At 38.7% G+C, this 15,084-nt stretch overlaps 1 protein-coding gene across 2 annotated transcripts in view; it reads left to right on the top strand.

Moving 5' to 3' along the window:
- The window catches only part of EYA2 (EYA transcriptional coactivator and phosphatase 2), a 69,077-nt gene that overhangs the window by 32,551 nt on the left and 21,442 nt on the right, over window positions 1–15,084 (top strand). For both annotated transcript variants that reach the window (XM_053453307.1, XM_053453308.1), the window contains 4 exons: window positions 8,829–8,896; window positions 11,670–11,847; window positions 12,247–12,389; window positions 14,506–14,589. In XM_053453307.1, the coding sequence (XP_053309282.1) occupies window positions 8,829–8,896; window positions 11,670–11,847; window positions 12,247–12,389; window positions 14,506–14,589 (473 nt within the window). The remainder of the gene's footprint in view (window positions 1–8,828; window positions 8,897–11,669; window positions 11,848–12,246; window positions 12,390–14,505; window positions 14,590–15,084) is intronic.

Genomic DNA, 15,084 nt, shown 5'->3' on the forward strand with positions numbered 1-15,084 from the left:
CAATGCTAAAAAAAAGTCTGTTCCTTTATAGACTTTCATTAGTCAGAGAGTCCTGCTGGATAATTGAGACAGAGCCATTCTATTATTTCCCACAGTTAGTATATTTATATATTTTAATTGTTTAAACTGTGATATAATCAGGTTCTGCTGGTCGAGAAGAGATGAGACCCTCATATTTACCCTCGCGTTTGGCAGCAATTTACCCTCTTAGGGCTGTTTTGGGTGATGGGGGAGAAATCCGTGAAAATCGAATGGTTTGGAGGAATGAGACGGCCGTAGAGGAATGAAGTTGTCACCCTTATTCTGTATTTAGTGGTGAACTTGGCTTTTGATTTGTTGATAAGGTGGAATGTGTGGCTGAATTCTGTGGTTTTCTGTGGACGTATCCCCGTCGACATACATTGCCCAAACTATATGGCAGGTTGAGTATAGAAAATATGATGATAATAGCAATTTATGGGATTCTATAGCCATTCCTGCTACCTGTCTCAATAATTCTGTGATCCTCGGTGAATGAAGGGTTAACAAGGCTACTTGCAGTAAGTATACCTTTAAGGTATATACCTTAAAAACACGCACTCGTTCCCACGCTTCTACTACGTTGTAAGCTTTTCACCCCTACTGCCAGTAGAAGGTTTTTTTTCCCTGGGGGGTAAGAAGAAAAGCAATTGGATTTTTTTACCATAAATCAGCCTTTTGAGTAATTTTGCACTATTTTTTATGCTTCTATCCTTATGGGATGAGACCTCAGCAAATGTCTGACTGACAGCTAGGGACAGCTGAAAGCCCCCTCCTGATACATTTCAATACTTAAAAAAGATTCCCATGGGGGAGTTTTAGTGTTTGACTTTTAACCCCTTTGCAGACATAAGTTTTAAAAGGAGACAAAAACTATTTTGAAAGAAAATAACTCCTACAGTCCACCACCCGTCCTCCCGTAATAGAATTTGAAATATACATGAATTGTCATACAGAGTCTGTTTATATATGCTGCCCATATAAAATTATATTAAATTTATCATTTACTATGCTGTTCTCATGATTATAATTTTTTTTTAAATTAAACATAGTGTTTTTGGCAAAATCTTCTAATTTTTTTAAAAAAAAATGTTTTGAATTTATAGTGCAAAATATTCAAAAGAAAATAATCAGAAAAAATAAATCCACTATTATTCATTAAAGCAAGATTTACCTTGTTTTCCATATTTTTATGGGCATCGTAAAATGCAAATAGACGGGGTTAAATTGGCCCCACCCCTTCCACATATGTATCAAGCCTATATCCTACCAGTAATCTTTGTTTTAATCTTACACGGGTTATTACAAAACCTAATCTTCCGTATATTTTTATACAATTAATTTTAATCAATTTAATTCATGAAGTTAATTTTAAAATTATTTTTTGGGATTATTTATAATTTTTATTTTATATTTCTGATTTTTTTTTTCTGTATTGGGCTGCTACCCTCAAAACATCTCAGCGTCAAGCCATAAGAAAAGATTGTACATAATAAATAAAACATTCTTATCATCAGTTTTATATAGAAATGCAACCTCAATACTTTTCTTTACAGATTGATATTCATATAAACATAAATGTTTAATTATTTTATATTTTTTATGTTGTTGGGGTTTTTTTTATTTTATTTATTAATTTTTTTAGCCCTAAAGCAGTAGTAATAATGGTTTTCGTATAATCCTATTAAAATGTATTACGGCATTTTAGATGGTAATTAGGATGAGAGTGAGTTTTGCTCCAATTGTAGCTGTTAAATTATAAGCTCTTGTGCTCAGTGACGAAGTCATTTAAAGCTATTAGGAAGGTGCGCCCTGCAGCTGTGCCGTTCATTTTTGGCTTCTTTCACTAACTCTCACAAAATGTTGATTTACCAGCAGCGGTTCCCAATACTTTTCTCTTTTTTCCCCCCTTTTTTCTTTTTTTCTTTTTCCTTTCCCTTTTTTTCAGAGAGCACTTCATGTTTAGACAGCAGGACAGTTATTATTTATTTTTTATTTATTTCCATTAGCACATACTAAATGACTATTTTTATGTGTTGGGATAGATAATTGTATTAATCTGAAAATGTTATGTCACTGACTAAAAACATGGAGTGCTTCAAGTAACCCATTGGACCAAGTTTTATTTGAGTTGGGTCAAGCGCTGGCTTAATTAGTCCACACTTCAACTTAATTTAATATCCTATGGTTTAGCATCCTATGGTTGTAAAATATCCTTGATGGAAACAACATTCTGTGCCATAAAGTGAGACCTTGCTGTGGTAACATACGAAGCCTAATTACAAGATGTTTGATTATGTGTAGCACAGAAGAAATAGTATAATTTAAATGAATCCAACCAAAACATTGTTCCATACTACGCTGTTGTAGCTTTACGTTGAGTTGATGGTCTATCACAGAAACGGCATTCAAAAGGGTATAATCACATGTCTCCTTTTAGAAAGGGTTAACAGTATCTGATTGTAGAAGCTGAGAGTCTTATGAAGGCCGCTGACATCCGATCAACTGCCGAGGCCCGTTGTATGTATCTCTGGGTGGTGGAATCAGCGTTTGTAGGGGGCCCATCTTGATAAAAGTCACTGGTTGCTTTTATTACGCTTGTTGAAGAAAGCTGAGGTTTTTAATTCATCCAAGACGTCGGCCTCCCTGCCTCTTGCCGGTTGGCAGGGGGTGGAAGGAGAGCGAGTTTGTGCTCCATGAAATGGTTCAGGAGTGGTGGCCTTTGAATCATACTCAGTCATTTAAAACACATGCTAACCATTTAATCTCATGCAGGGACGGCTTAGCTCAGCCAGACATCAAACGAAATATTAATCGGGGCGATGGTGGGATTTTTCTGCGTCCTTCGAGGTGCTGCTGTGCCTTTATTATAAGCCTTTCCATCAAGTGATTAGCAGTTTGGCCTGTTAGGATACTATCGTCACCATCAGCCATATTATTTAGAGAAAAATGGTGCAGTAAACTGTACAGGCGCACCCTTTCCTCACACGCGCTCTTCACAGAGGTCCTCCCGTTGAAGAAGGTCCCAGGAGCCGAAACTGAAGTCCTCCTGAATCACATATTAACTGAATTGAGGACTGCCGCTTTATTTAACTATCCTCACCATAGCCAAATACTTCGGAACAATGTAATATTTCAAAATTTAAGGCATAGAACCTTAATGAAACATAGAATCTGCTGGCAGATCGGCCCCATTCGGCCCCCCGTCTAGTCCCCCGTTTCTCCTGCTGTAAAGACTCAAACCTTAATCAGTCGTTGGTCTCGTCTTAGATTCAGGAGCCGTATGTCTACCCCATGCGTGTTTAAATCCCCTCACTGTATTACCCTCTACCACTTCTGCTGGGAGTCTGCTTCACTCATCTACCACCCTCTCAGTAAAGTAAAACTTTCTTACATCACAATCTAATGGCCACAGTGAAACTATGACCTGAAAATCAAAGAACATGATACCCACTATAACTGCAGAACCAGCGAAACGTCGGTTATATGTAAAAACTGGTTCATGATTTACATGTGGTGGCAATTACTATCCGAAATACATGTCTCAAAAGCACAATGAATTCTGTTATTAGTTCCATTTTAGAATTTTCGGTAATTTTCTTTTTTTTGGCGCACGTTAATTGAGGTTTCTCTAACGGTTGCAATCATGCAAATTAGGTCACGTTGACGCAAGTCATCGACATGAAAGGACAAATTCAAAGTTGCCTTAAAATCAGCTCCTGACACTAACTTCATGGGTCTTAGCGAGTTACTTAACCTTGTTACTCCATTGCGGGGTCTGTGTTATGGCAGAGCATATTGAATAAATGAAATTGGAAGAAAAATTCCTTAGCTTCTGCTGTATTTAACCTCTGACCCCCGCATTAATGCAAAACAGCCCCGGTGGCTGAAAAATCTGATCTGGTGAAACCGACTTGTGTGCGTTTTAGCTGAAAAATTAAAATGATATTTGAGTGGATGCCAACCTCTTAAAAAATCTCGTAGAAACTCAAACCCCCCCCAAAAAAATACCTTTTCAGTACCTGAATCTGTAGACATTATAGTTGCCGAAAATACTGAGAAAATATACTATTTTACTGTAAGATTTAAGGACCAGTTTGGGCAGCGACTGCCAGATAATAAAACAAAATCACAAAGCAAATTGTGAAGCTTTCACAAAAAAAGTTTGGCCGGGGAATTCGAATCCGCTTTTTTGTAACATTTTTGTTTCCTTTTTTGTTTTGTTTTTTATAATAAGTACCCTATTTAAACCTCTCGTTCTCAAAGCTTCCAACTTTACTACTCGTTCCTCCCAAGTCGGGGGTCTTACCCCCAGATCTTGGACCGCAGGACTACGAGCTACGACCAGAAGGACGTTGGGTTGACGTCTCACTCGAAGTCTTCGCACTTGACTTTAACTATGTCAAAGATTCGAAGTCTTGACCCCAAAAATTCCTCTGCCTGCAGACTTATGTTTCTGAGATCTCCTACGGGATTATGGAGTAGCTTTGCGCTCGTCCAGGAACACTGGATCTCCTTCTCGTTTGTTGCTCAACTCATGCATTGAAGTCCTGGATTCTTGACCCCAACTTACGTTGGGGGATTTCATTTGGTCAATCAAACGTTAGCCTCTCTAGTTGCTTTCCGTGGAAAATGAAAGATATTACAGTAAAGTTTGTTATTTTCATAATTCACTCTTTTTATTTTCGCGAATCTGTTTCCAGTCCTCCAGAAACGTACTCGGAAACACCCGTAAGGCAGGATTTTTACGTTCGAACAGGTTACGTGTCACGGACGTGTCATGAGCCGCATTCTGCGAATACTGTTGGGTTATGCAATGCTTGAAATGACTCGCTAATCATGAGAGGTAGAAAAGCCATGACCCCACTTACCTTATTAAAGATGCAAAGCATTACTGACTTCGGGGGAATGTTCTTTAAACGTTTTATTCTATTAATCTTAGAGTACGAGCAAAGTCACCTGGCATTTTCCCCCATCGTCCACGAAATAATGGAGTGTACAGATTAAAATAAGCAATATATATATGTATCAGAAACCCACCTTCAAAGCCATTTAAAATTCCTGTTCTTGGGACCTATATGATTATTATTCCTCATCGTTAACTTATCCTTCCCCAATAAGTTGCTGATTGTTACTGATTGGTTCAGGGAGCCTTTTCATGGTGAGAGGACAAAAAGGGAAAGAACTTCAGGGCAGGAAATTAATTAGAGAATGCTAATGTTGCCACTTTTTCCCAGAAGTGGGAGGAGCTTGTTCTTGAAGTGGGCAGGGCTGAGGCATCACCACCGGCCCATCTTACTCAACTAGCCACACAAGCCACACCATGCTTACACCAATACCTGGTTTCGCCCGGAGGCTCCGAGAGAAGCACTGCTTCTCCGAGTCGCGAGAGCGGCGCTCTGATACGCCCCACTTCCCGCCCATTGCCCCCTCAAATGCATCGCGTAACATCAGCGGGAACGCCCACAACGTGGGACTTCCTGCCCGCATTCCGAAAGAGGGTGGGCTCCGGGTAGCCAGAGCCATAACGTTCCCAGGTATGCTTACATTATACTGGCCCAACATTGATGAAAAGTTATGTGGGGCACATTTTGATGACATCATACATGTTTAACATTGTGCCCCGATGACTTATGTTTGCCCTTTTTCTTTTGATTTAGACCAAATCAGTTGGGCTGAATGTATGTTATAAAACGTGCAAGCAGGTATATAAAAACATCAATAAATTCTTAACCTGGGACAATTTACAAAAAAAAATAATAATAAAATCAAATTTAAAACAATATATTGTGATATTCATATACTTAACAACTAGTAAAAACAAAATCTAAAAGCCAGGTTTGCTTCATAAAACCGAACTCTCCATAAAGTGAGATTTCTTTTTGTTTTGTTTTAAGAACTTGGACAGAACATATGGTTTTGATTAGCTTTAGTCTAAGACTATGGCGGCAGAGCTGAGTCTTAACCCTGCAGAGAGTCTTAAGGGTATTAAGAGGCCTCATTTGTCAAGGGTCAGATCACGCATTTTATTGTACAATTAATGTTTCACAAATAATGCTCGAGATATCTCTCTCTCCCTTTAAAGGGGAAGTATCTCAGAATATTTTTGCTGTATTCAATTAAAATTATTCTGAAGAAAGTCTCTTTTTCCATCTCTTTACAGATAATTAGAGTGCATAATACATGTAAACAGTCTTAAAGAAAATATTTTTAATGATAAAAGGATTAAAAGGAGAACTGGACACTCATCATAATAAACAGTCCCATTGTACAGTGTGCAGGAATATATAAGTCAATAAATTAATAAATATAACAGGGAACATTTTTTTTTAGATGTTATAGTGATTTAAGGAAGCTGTATTTTCTACTTGGATTATTCTTTAGGACTTTAGTGTCTACATTCCTACGATCAACCATATTTAAAGATATATTCTTAGGGAGTTTCAAAACTCCAATAATGACTCGTTCACTGATAAAAAAATACTGAGACTAAAATATCACCAGGCATTAGCTCTGTGAGATTCGTTAATGGGAGGAAGTAGAGGGGCGGTTCCTAATAAAACAAGATGGCTCCCTGCATGCCCAGATTTCAGGTCAACAAAGATGTAAAGACTAATAAAAAATAATAATAAAAAATGGATGATATAATCCCATGTAGAAACAGATGATTCTTCTAGGTAATTTAAAAGTGATATCCTGATTTTAAAAATCATGTTTATTGCCCATAACTTGAGAATATACAAAGTTTGCAGGGGGCATAAGATATTTCTATCGAGGTACTTAAAAGACAAGCAAGAGAAAAAATTCTTATATAAAATATCCTCCGATCATTTTTAAATTACCTTGGTTTATTCATTCCTACGAGCAACATGCTCTAATTAGTAATTAAATGCAATGGGCTTTTTGGAAAATTACAATTGTAAAGTAGGGAGGGTCGTTCTAAAAACAAAACCAGAAACCTTTACAAAAAAAACAAAATGTATATGTGCATTAAAAAAATTGCCCCTGGGGCAGAGCTTGTAACATAGTTTGCTAATGAAATTAGTTGGAATAGTTGGAATAATTAAATAGCAGAGACTTGAACAACTGGAACTGGAAGACAGACGGCTCGGATCTTTCAATACAGGCCACTTTAAGAACGAGGTGGGGTGATTTGCTAAAGTTACATAGTATCCTTACAGAACGTTTTAATGGAATTTAGGATTTGTCTCGATGAAATCTGTAGGGAGCAAATTAATGAAAGAAAAATAAATAAAATACTGTTATAAAATAAAAGTGTTTTTGTTCCTTTTTCCCCCAGTTTTTTTGTTAAAACAATGTTTTCCCACTAGATGAAAAAGTCAAAGGTTGAGTTTATTCTTATATTATTTTGCGCCGGAGAGCCAGGCAGAAATGTTTATATATCTATAGCATAAAGAACGCTTATGGATTCAGAATATATTAAAGATGGCGTTACCGAGCTGCTCATTTTATTCCCTTTCCCGATTTAAAGCTTTTTTTTTCCCCCTGCTGCTATGGCGACAAAGCCTTTCTACCTATCAGCACCTTGACCCTGCGTCGCGGGACAGCAAGAAATAATTTATAAGGCTAGGAAAAAATCTGAACGGGATAGAATGTTATCTGTATATTATGTATGTTTTAATTTATTTATATGTATGAGGAACAAGAATGGAGATTCCAATCGCTTTAACATCTAAAGCTTCCAAATGTGTTATATGAGAAACCCTCCATGAAGGATTTGGCCGGAGCTCCACAGGCACTTAAGACTGAATATTTCAATGATATTTATGTCAGCGTATCAGAGGAAAATGGTGAAAACTCTTGTGTACAGAGAAATCCATGCCAACGAACATTTGGACCATCATAAAAAATCAACTCAGCCATACAGAAACAAATTATCACTAGACCAGAAGACAATGTATCATTCACGTTTATATGGCCGTGTTAAGAGTTTGAGATTCTCCCATAAGTAGTTGCCCCGGTTTAGCATTTCAAATGCTCCATTTTACATGCTCCGAGGGCTACATGTGGTAGCAAATTCATTCTAGAACCATAACCCATTCCTGTTGCTTCCTGGCAAGGAATTCCATTTTTTTTTCTCTGCATATTCTTTGTGACTTCCCCTGGCATGACGAAGTTTATTCAGCTGTTCATTCTCTACTTAATCCAGCGTCTTAAAATAAAAACAAACAAAATCTTTAGGGAAAGAACATGGGGGAAGACACTGGAGCCCTGTCCACACTTAGGAAAACAAAGAGAAAAAGAAAATGATCATGTGATAAGATACTGTCCTTATGCTTTTACTGTTCTGGTGTTATAAAGGACCAGTCTCTCGTAGAACCACAGAGGATCCGAATGGTTTGGTCCAAAAGTCTTATTTCTCTTATAAACACAGGGGATCCGAATGGTTTGGTCCAAAAGTCTTATTTCTCTTGTAAACACAGAGGATCCGAATGGTTTGGTCCAAAAGTCTTATTCCTCTTATAAACACAGAAGATCTGAATGGTTTGGTCCAAAAGTTGTATTTCTCCTATAAACACAGAGGATCCGAATGGTTTGGTCAAAAAGTTTTAAATTTAATAACTCCTAGAAACACAGAGGATCTGAATGGTTTGGCCCAAACGTTTTAATTAAAACTTCTCCTAGAAAGCCAAAGGATCCGGATGGTTCCTCCTACTGAGTCCTATAGCAGCAGGAAGTCACTGTAAGACCAAGTGCAAACAAAAAATGCTTCCCCCAGTTATTAGTAGACAATTAAGCTTTTGCACCTTTCCATTTTCAGTAACCTTTTTTTTCCCCTCCTCTCTAAGGTCCATCAGGGATTTATCAAGGAGCTAACGGTTTGACCAACACAGGATCATTTGGTGGTGTCCATCAGGTGAGATGTTGTATATAAATATTAAGCCTAATCTTTAATAACCCCAAATGGGAGATCATAAGCCGTAAAGGCATCCTCCACCTCTGGAAATAGGACTTCCCTTATTAAAAAAAAATCCGAACAATCCAAACATATAGAATTCTCTGATACTGAAAATCTATACCCAACAATAGGAGAGGTAAGCATCAACATGAAGTAAATGAATTTGCCACTGCCAATATTTTGGGTGAGATTTCAAAGTGCATTATTTGTTACAAAGAAGAAAATAAACAATTTTATGTTCTTGTTGATACTTTGTTTTTTAACATTTTTGAAATCTCTGAGTTCTGTTTCTTCCCTTACTCTGTAATTAGTGGTTTGAGTTTGTAATCTACAATGTTTATTGTTCCGCCATAGACCTTCGTAGGTTAACTTATCAAAAAAAAAAAAAGCAATGTTCTTTCCAAAATGAAAGAAAACACAAAAACATTTCAGAAAACGCTATTTTATACGACATACATTAACCGAAAGCACAATCACTCCTTCTGTGTTTATCTGGCCCTTAATAACTTTTCTCAAGAATTTGGGCTTCAAATTGGTAAAGCAAATATCTTTTCACTAAGAGAGATTTTGGCAGTTTCTACGCGGTGGGATTTTTTGCCAGCTCTGTGCAGTTGCTTTGAGATATCTAATACGTTATTAAGTAAAAACTGGTTTATAGCACAAAGCAGATAAGAATCGGACAAGGGTTTTTTTTTTTTACATTTTGCTAAATAATATTCCATTACAATTTTTGCTAAATCAAAATGACTTACTTTTTTTTAGAATCTGTTTTTTTTTAAAGTTATTCTCTATGACCAATTAGGGTCCTTAAAAAGTCTGCTTTTTTACAAAAAAATTTATATTTTTATTTGTATTTTTTTAATACATTTTAAGTAATCTGCCTGGCAGCCAATGATTACGCCAGTGGTAGTTGTCACGCATCTATTTAACTACTCACCTCTCGTGGTAGACCTACCATCTTTGAATAGATTCTGTACCAGTTATAAGTGACAATGGTTTTTGGGATCAGTAGCCAATTGGAATAAGTAATGCTGATATTAGGGTGATATAAGTCTAAATGCCCCAGTAATAGCCTAATTGGCACACATTGCCTTCTAGCAAGCTTACTTAGTAACCCTGTCCAGTGCCTACAGAAAGTATGTTATCACGGGTTGCAGGGGCGTAACTAGACGCCTCAGGGCCCGGGTGCGAGAATCTGTTAAGGGCCCCCCCACCCCCCACCCCCCCAAAAAAAACATGATTTTTACCCAACAATTTTTTTTCAAAATATTCAACAAATTAAATTTACATATTGAATCATATCTGTAAAAAATCAAAGAAAAGGGGGCGCATGTACAAAGGGCATAATCAAAGAAAAAGGGGCGCATGTACATAGGGCCCCTTTTGTACATGCGCTCCTTTTTCTTTGAATACATAAATAATGTATGGAAGCATAGCATAGCAGATATAGATCAACAGAATAACACACAAACCCAGCATTGCAGATATAGATCAAATAGAATTCACATAAAAACTCTGCATTAAAGGTATATTTAAAACCCCCTAAATTATAGGCATAGATCACAGGTTGCGCACCCCAAAACCAGCCCTGGCCTCCACACTGCCCACATAGAACCTGACCAGCACCCAGATAACACACGTAGGGTTTGCCATTTTTGTCCCCAAACAGCCCATCCTGTGCCTGGCTGGATGGGGACAAAGGTGACGCTGGGGAGCTGAACCTGTGTGTCTAATCTATATATAAGTGTTTATATATGTATATCTATATAAAAATAAATCTAGAAATCTCCATTTTTTAAAGAAAAAAAACTTTATGCGTTTTGTCCCCCTCCACAGACACACACATATATTTATTTTTATGTTTATAATTGAAATAATAATGAAATAATAATTTAATGCCATATACAATATTTTTTTTTAAAAATACATTATTGTACCGACCTCCCTATTCCTTCCACTTTGGGGCCATGATGAAGTGCTGATGGAGTGATAGATGAAGACTGCCGTTTATTTTCAAACTGGATGTACGTGACTGACACGACATCCGGTGCTCCAGCAGTCTGTGTGATGGGGCAGAGCTTTCAGCCCTCATACAGCTCTTGTGGCACGATCCAGTGCTCCTGCAGTCTGTATGAGGGGGCGGAGCTTTCACCCCTCATACTCTATGTAATCCTTTGATCCTACACTCTGAGCGTGAGGGGGCGGAGCTTTCGCCCCTCACGCTGCATCAATGATTAGGCGGCCGTCGCCAGCTCCGTGGCGCGGCTTGCCTTATTTAAAAAAATAATAATAAAAAAAAACATAAAAAGGTATCGGGCGGCCCCTTGGCTTGAGCCCCCCTGCCGCCGGGGCCCGATTTCGTGCGGCCCCTTGGCTTGGGCCCCCCTGCCGCCGGGGCCCGATTTCGTGCGGCCCCTTGGCTTGGGCCCCCCTGCCGCCGGGGCCCGATTTCGTGCGGCCCCTTTGCTTGGGCCCCTCTGCCGCCGGGGCCCGATTTCGTGCGGCCCCTTGGCTTGGGCCCCTCTGCCGCCGGGGCCCGGTCGCAGTCGCGACCCCTGCGACCCCGGTAGGTACGCCACTGACGGGTTGCCTCATGTTCTACTTGACGTTATGGACCCACTCTGGACTTCAAAGGTCTAAAAGCTCAGCTAGATATTGGATAGTAAATAGAAATTATGCATGCTCCAAGGATCCTTTACCAAGCTAAAATCCATTTTTGTTTTTGTCAAAGGAATATTCATCGTACCCTGGTTTCAGCCAAGGTCAATATCCCCAGTATTACAGCACGTCATACAACTCTCCATATGTACCAACAAATGGTGTCAGTCCAACGTCTCTGTCCACAAGCTCGTACTCCCTTCAGGAGTCTTCCCATCACATATCAAATGAGAGCCCTGAATCTTTGTCTGGTAAGTCAATATGATTTATATTTTCCGCTTCTTGCAGACGGAAGGAGGGCTTAGAATGTTGAGCATTACTTGGAATTTTACATAAAACAGTTCATTGGTTTGTTCTTTAACAATGTTAAAAATGAAATTAGGCATAATTACCTGTTAACAAAAAGGATAGTGTCTCCTCACATCATCTTTGATGTAAGCAGTTCAAGCTTTCAATATCAAAGGTTAAAATAAGAAAACCACATAATGGGCCGCCATATTGTTTTCCCAAGTTCAGGTCACTGAGTTAGAAGAGCACCCGTTATTTTTTTCAATGGGGGTACTATTACCTACGATGAGTCGATGAGTTCTATGAACAAGTATCTAGATGGCTTTGCATGGTTTTGTAACAAATGTTTTATTGTCATTCAGGTGAATATAATGCCCATAATGGTCCTTCCACACCCATTAAAGATTCAGACAGCGATCGGCAGCACAGAGGATCTGACGGGAAGTTACGGGGTAGATCGAAAAGGAACAATGACCCAACCCCCACGGTGGATAATGAAATCGAGGTATGTTCAGAAGCACAAATACTACTTTAAGGCCAAATCATGGGCGACCGTGTACTCGACTAAACAAACTGTATGCCACCAAGGACAGCCATCTTAACTTGCGTGATTATACCTCCCCATTAGACTGCTCTTCTGCTTTTACGGAAGCCTTGGGGGGTAATTCAGGACATGGAAGTAGTTAATTTTGTAGGTTTTGTTCACTAACTCAGTTGAATTCCCTTAATTCGAAACTGAAGATCCTGTAGAACAATCATGCCAACTGAAAATCCTAAAGCCATGTAGGTTACTTAAAGGTACAGTTAGGAAAATGTTCTCAAAGAGGCCAAGGGTGCCAGTTAAAACAATTGTTTGCTTCCATTGGGCGGCCGAGCCAAACATTCACAGATGTTGTGGATTACAAGGTATACGCTACAATTTCTGAAACTTAACAAAAAAATACAAAAAAACAATTGAGTGATGATTTACGGACTTTGGAATGAAATTTTTTGGCATGCCGTACATCGAAACATATGCTACCGTGCATCAAAATCTGCTGCCTAAATATTGTGGTAATAGCCACCGGCATTATTTAATCCTTTGAGTGCCGATACTGCGTGAAGCTGTGTATTGCTTTGAAGAAGTTAAAATATTGGTAGATGGGAGAACGACTAGACCTTTTTTAAAATCTCTTGCTTTATATATCCAGCTCCGTGGACCTTATTGGAATGTTCCACCAGGATGGGGTTCGTGTGAGGGCTGCATCCAGCCCACTGATTGCCAGTTGGCCAAAGCTTTTGATTGTCTTAGATAAAATTAGATTTTGGTATTATCCCCTCTTCCAAAACAACCTTTTGTGGCTTCCTAGTACCCTCTCTGTGGTTCAGTCAACCCCGTGGTTGACCAGAACCACCAGTTCTTCCCACCGTCCACAGAATTCCATTATTGTGGATGAAAGTTCCACCTAAACGGCTACATTTCTTCTTTTGCCCAGATATGTCCCGGTATCTATACAACACATATATAATTCATTTAAGAACCAGAAACTTTTTGAAGTCGTCACACCAGAATTAAAACGAGAAAACCATTTGATCCATGGGTTCTACACACAGCAGAGAACAACATTACCTAGTCCATCATTCTGTCGAGTTTATCCCATTTTTCCTAATATATTTTCCACCTGGTTATTTAGATTTTCTGTTGAGGAGGAGAAGATTTTGCAAGCTCGATTTTTTTAAAAGTCTTGGCTGACTATCAAAGGTTTTTTTTTTTTTTTTTTATAATAATACATTAAAGCCGGATAAAATATATTTGAATAACTGTCCTGGAGTTGGGCAAGAATACAAAAAGACCCTTAAATATATTATCTGCTCAGAACCGTCCTGTCTCAGAAACACATTGATGTAACATTTTTATTGTGATTTTTTTTTGTTGTTTTCTTTTCTTCAAATAACATATAATGGTTGGGGGGGTACAAGCTCTCCTATAGAGTCCTAGAGTCAGGGGTCATCTTGAGATTATATTTTCTCTCTTTTACCAACGGACGATCATTCATAAATCTCCTTTGGGAAATACTTGATAAATTCAGTGTTTTTGAAATGAAGTCTTCACTGGAGGGAACCTTTAAAAATAAATAAAGAAGGGGCTATTGATGTTTTGACTCCAGAGTGCAGAAGGCTAAAAGGGCTTCGTGAACATGAGATCTTGATCATCTTGGGTTTAACCCCCAAGAACTATCAAATCAGATGAATTTAAGGCAATATCCGTGCCTGAAACTTGAGTTTAGTAAATAAGGTTCTCACGTAATGTCACCTCCTTCGTCGAGATGTTGGGAGAAATTAGGGAGTATTCCCCTTTTTTAAGTCTAAAAATGTAAAAAAAATTTAAAAGCTCAGCACCTCCCATATCTGCAACCCCAAAGTGCGTGTTCTGAGGAAGACTCCTGTCCACCACAGATGAACGGATCCCAAAGTCCCTTTGCCTTTAGATGAGTGGTGGTTGGCCCCACCACTTTCTCGCCAACAACAGCATAAAACATGGGTGTAATTAGCAGACAGGGGCCTCCAAAGGCCAGGAACGTGTATTTAAGTGACCCTTTCCTGTTCTTATTACTAAACACCTTCCGCTCTTTGGTTCACAGCGCGTCTTTGTGTGGGATTTGGACGAGACGATAATTATTTTCCACTCCCTGCTCACGGGAACCTTTGCGACCAGATACGGGAAGGTAAGTTCAGTTCGTGTTTTCTCATTGTGTATTTGTTCCACCAAATAGGTTTGGGGAGGGGGGGTAAACAGCATCAGTCCCCAACCACACATCACCAAATTGTGTTCCATTTAGTGTCTGTTTGGGGTAATTGTTGGAATAGTACAATTTAATGATATTTTAGTTATTTTTAAGGGAAACAAAAGATTAATTGAAAGAAATGCCTTTGAGAAATTGCTACGCAGTGTTCCACGCGGGATCCGGTCGCGAGATGAAATGTTTTTTTAACAGAATAAAAAAGTCATAGGACTTGTGATTTTTGGGTAAGATGGCTGCCGTATCGAAATCATACTGGTGCCCAGAGTAGGTCTTACTGGCAACGTTAATAAAAAAAACGCTGGAAATATTACTTTTCATGTTTCAAACATTCTGTTCTCTTTTTTTAATATTCTACTACTTTGAACAGCTTTCTTCTTTGCTTTTTTATTCCCCGTAAGTATTTTCGTGCCAGTTGTA

This window comes from Spea bombifrons, chromosome 13 (assembly GCF_027358695.1).
Source record: "Spea bombifrons isolate aSpeBom1 chromosome 13, aSpeBom1.2.pri, whole genome shotgun sequence".
NCBI lineage: Eukaryota > Metazoa > Chordata > Amphibia > Anura > Pelobatidae > Spea > Spea bombifrons.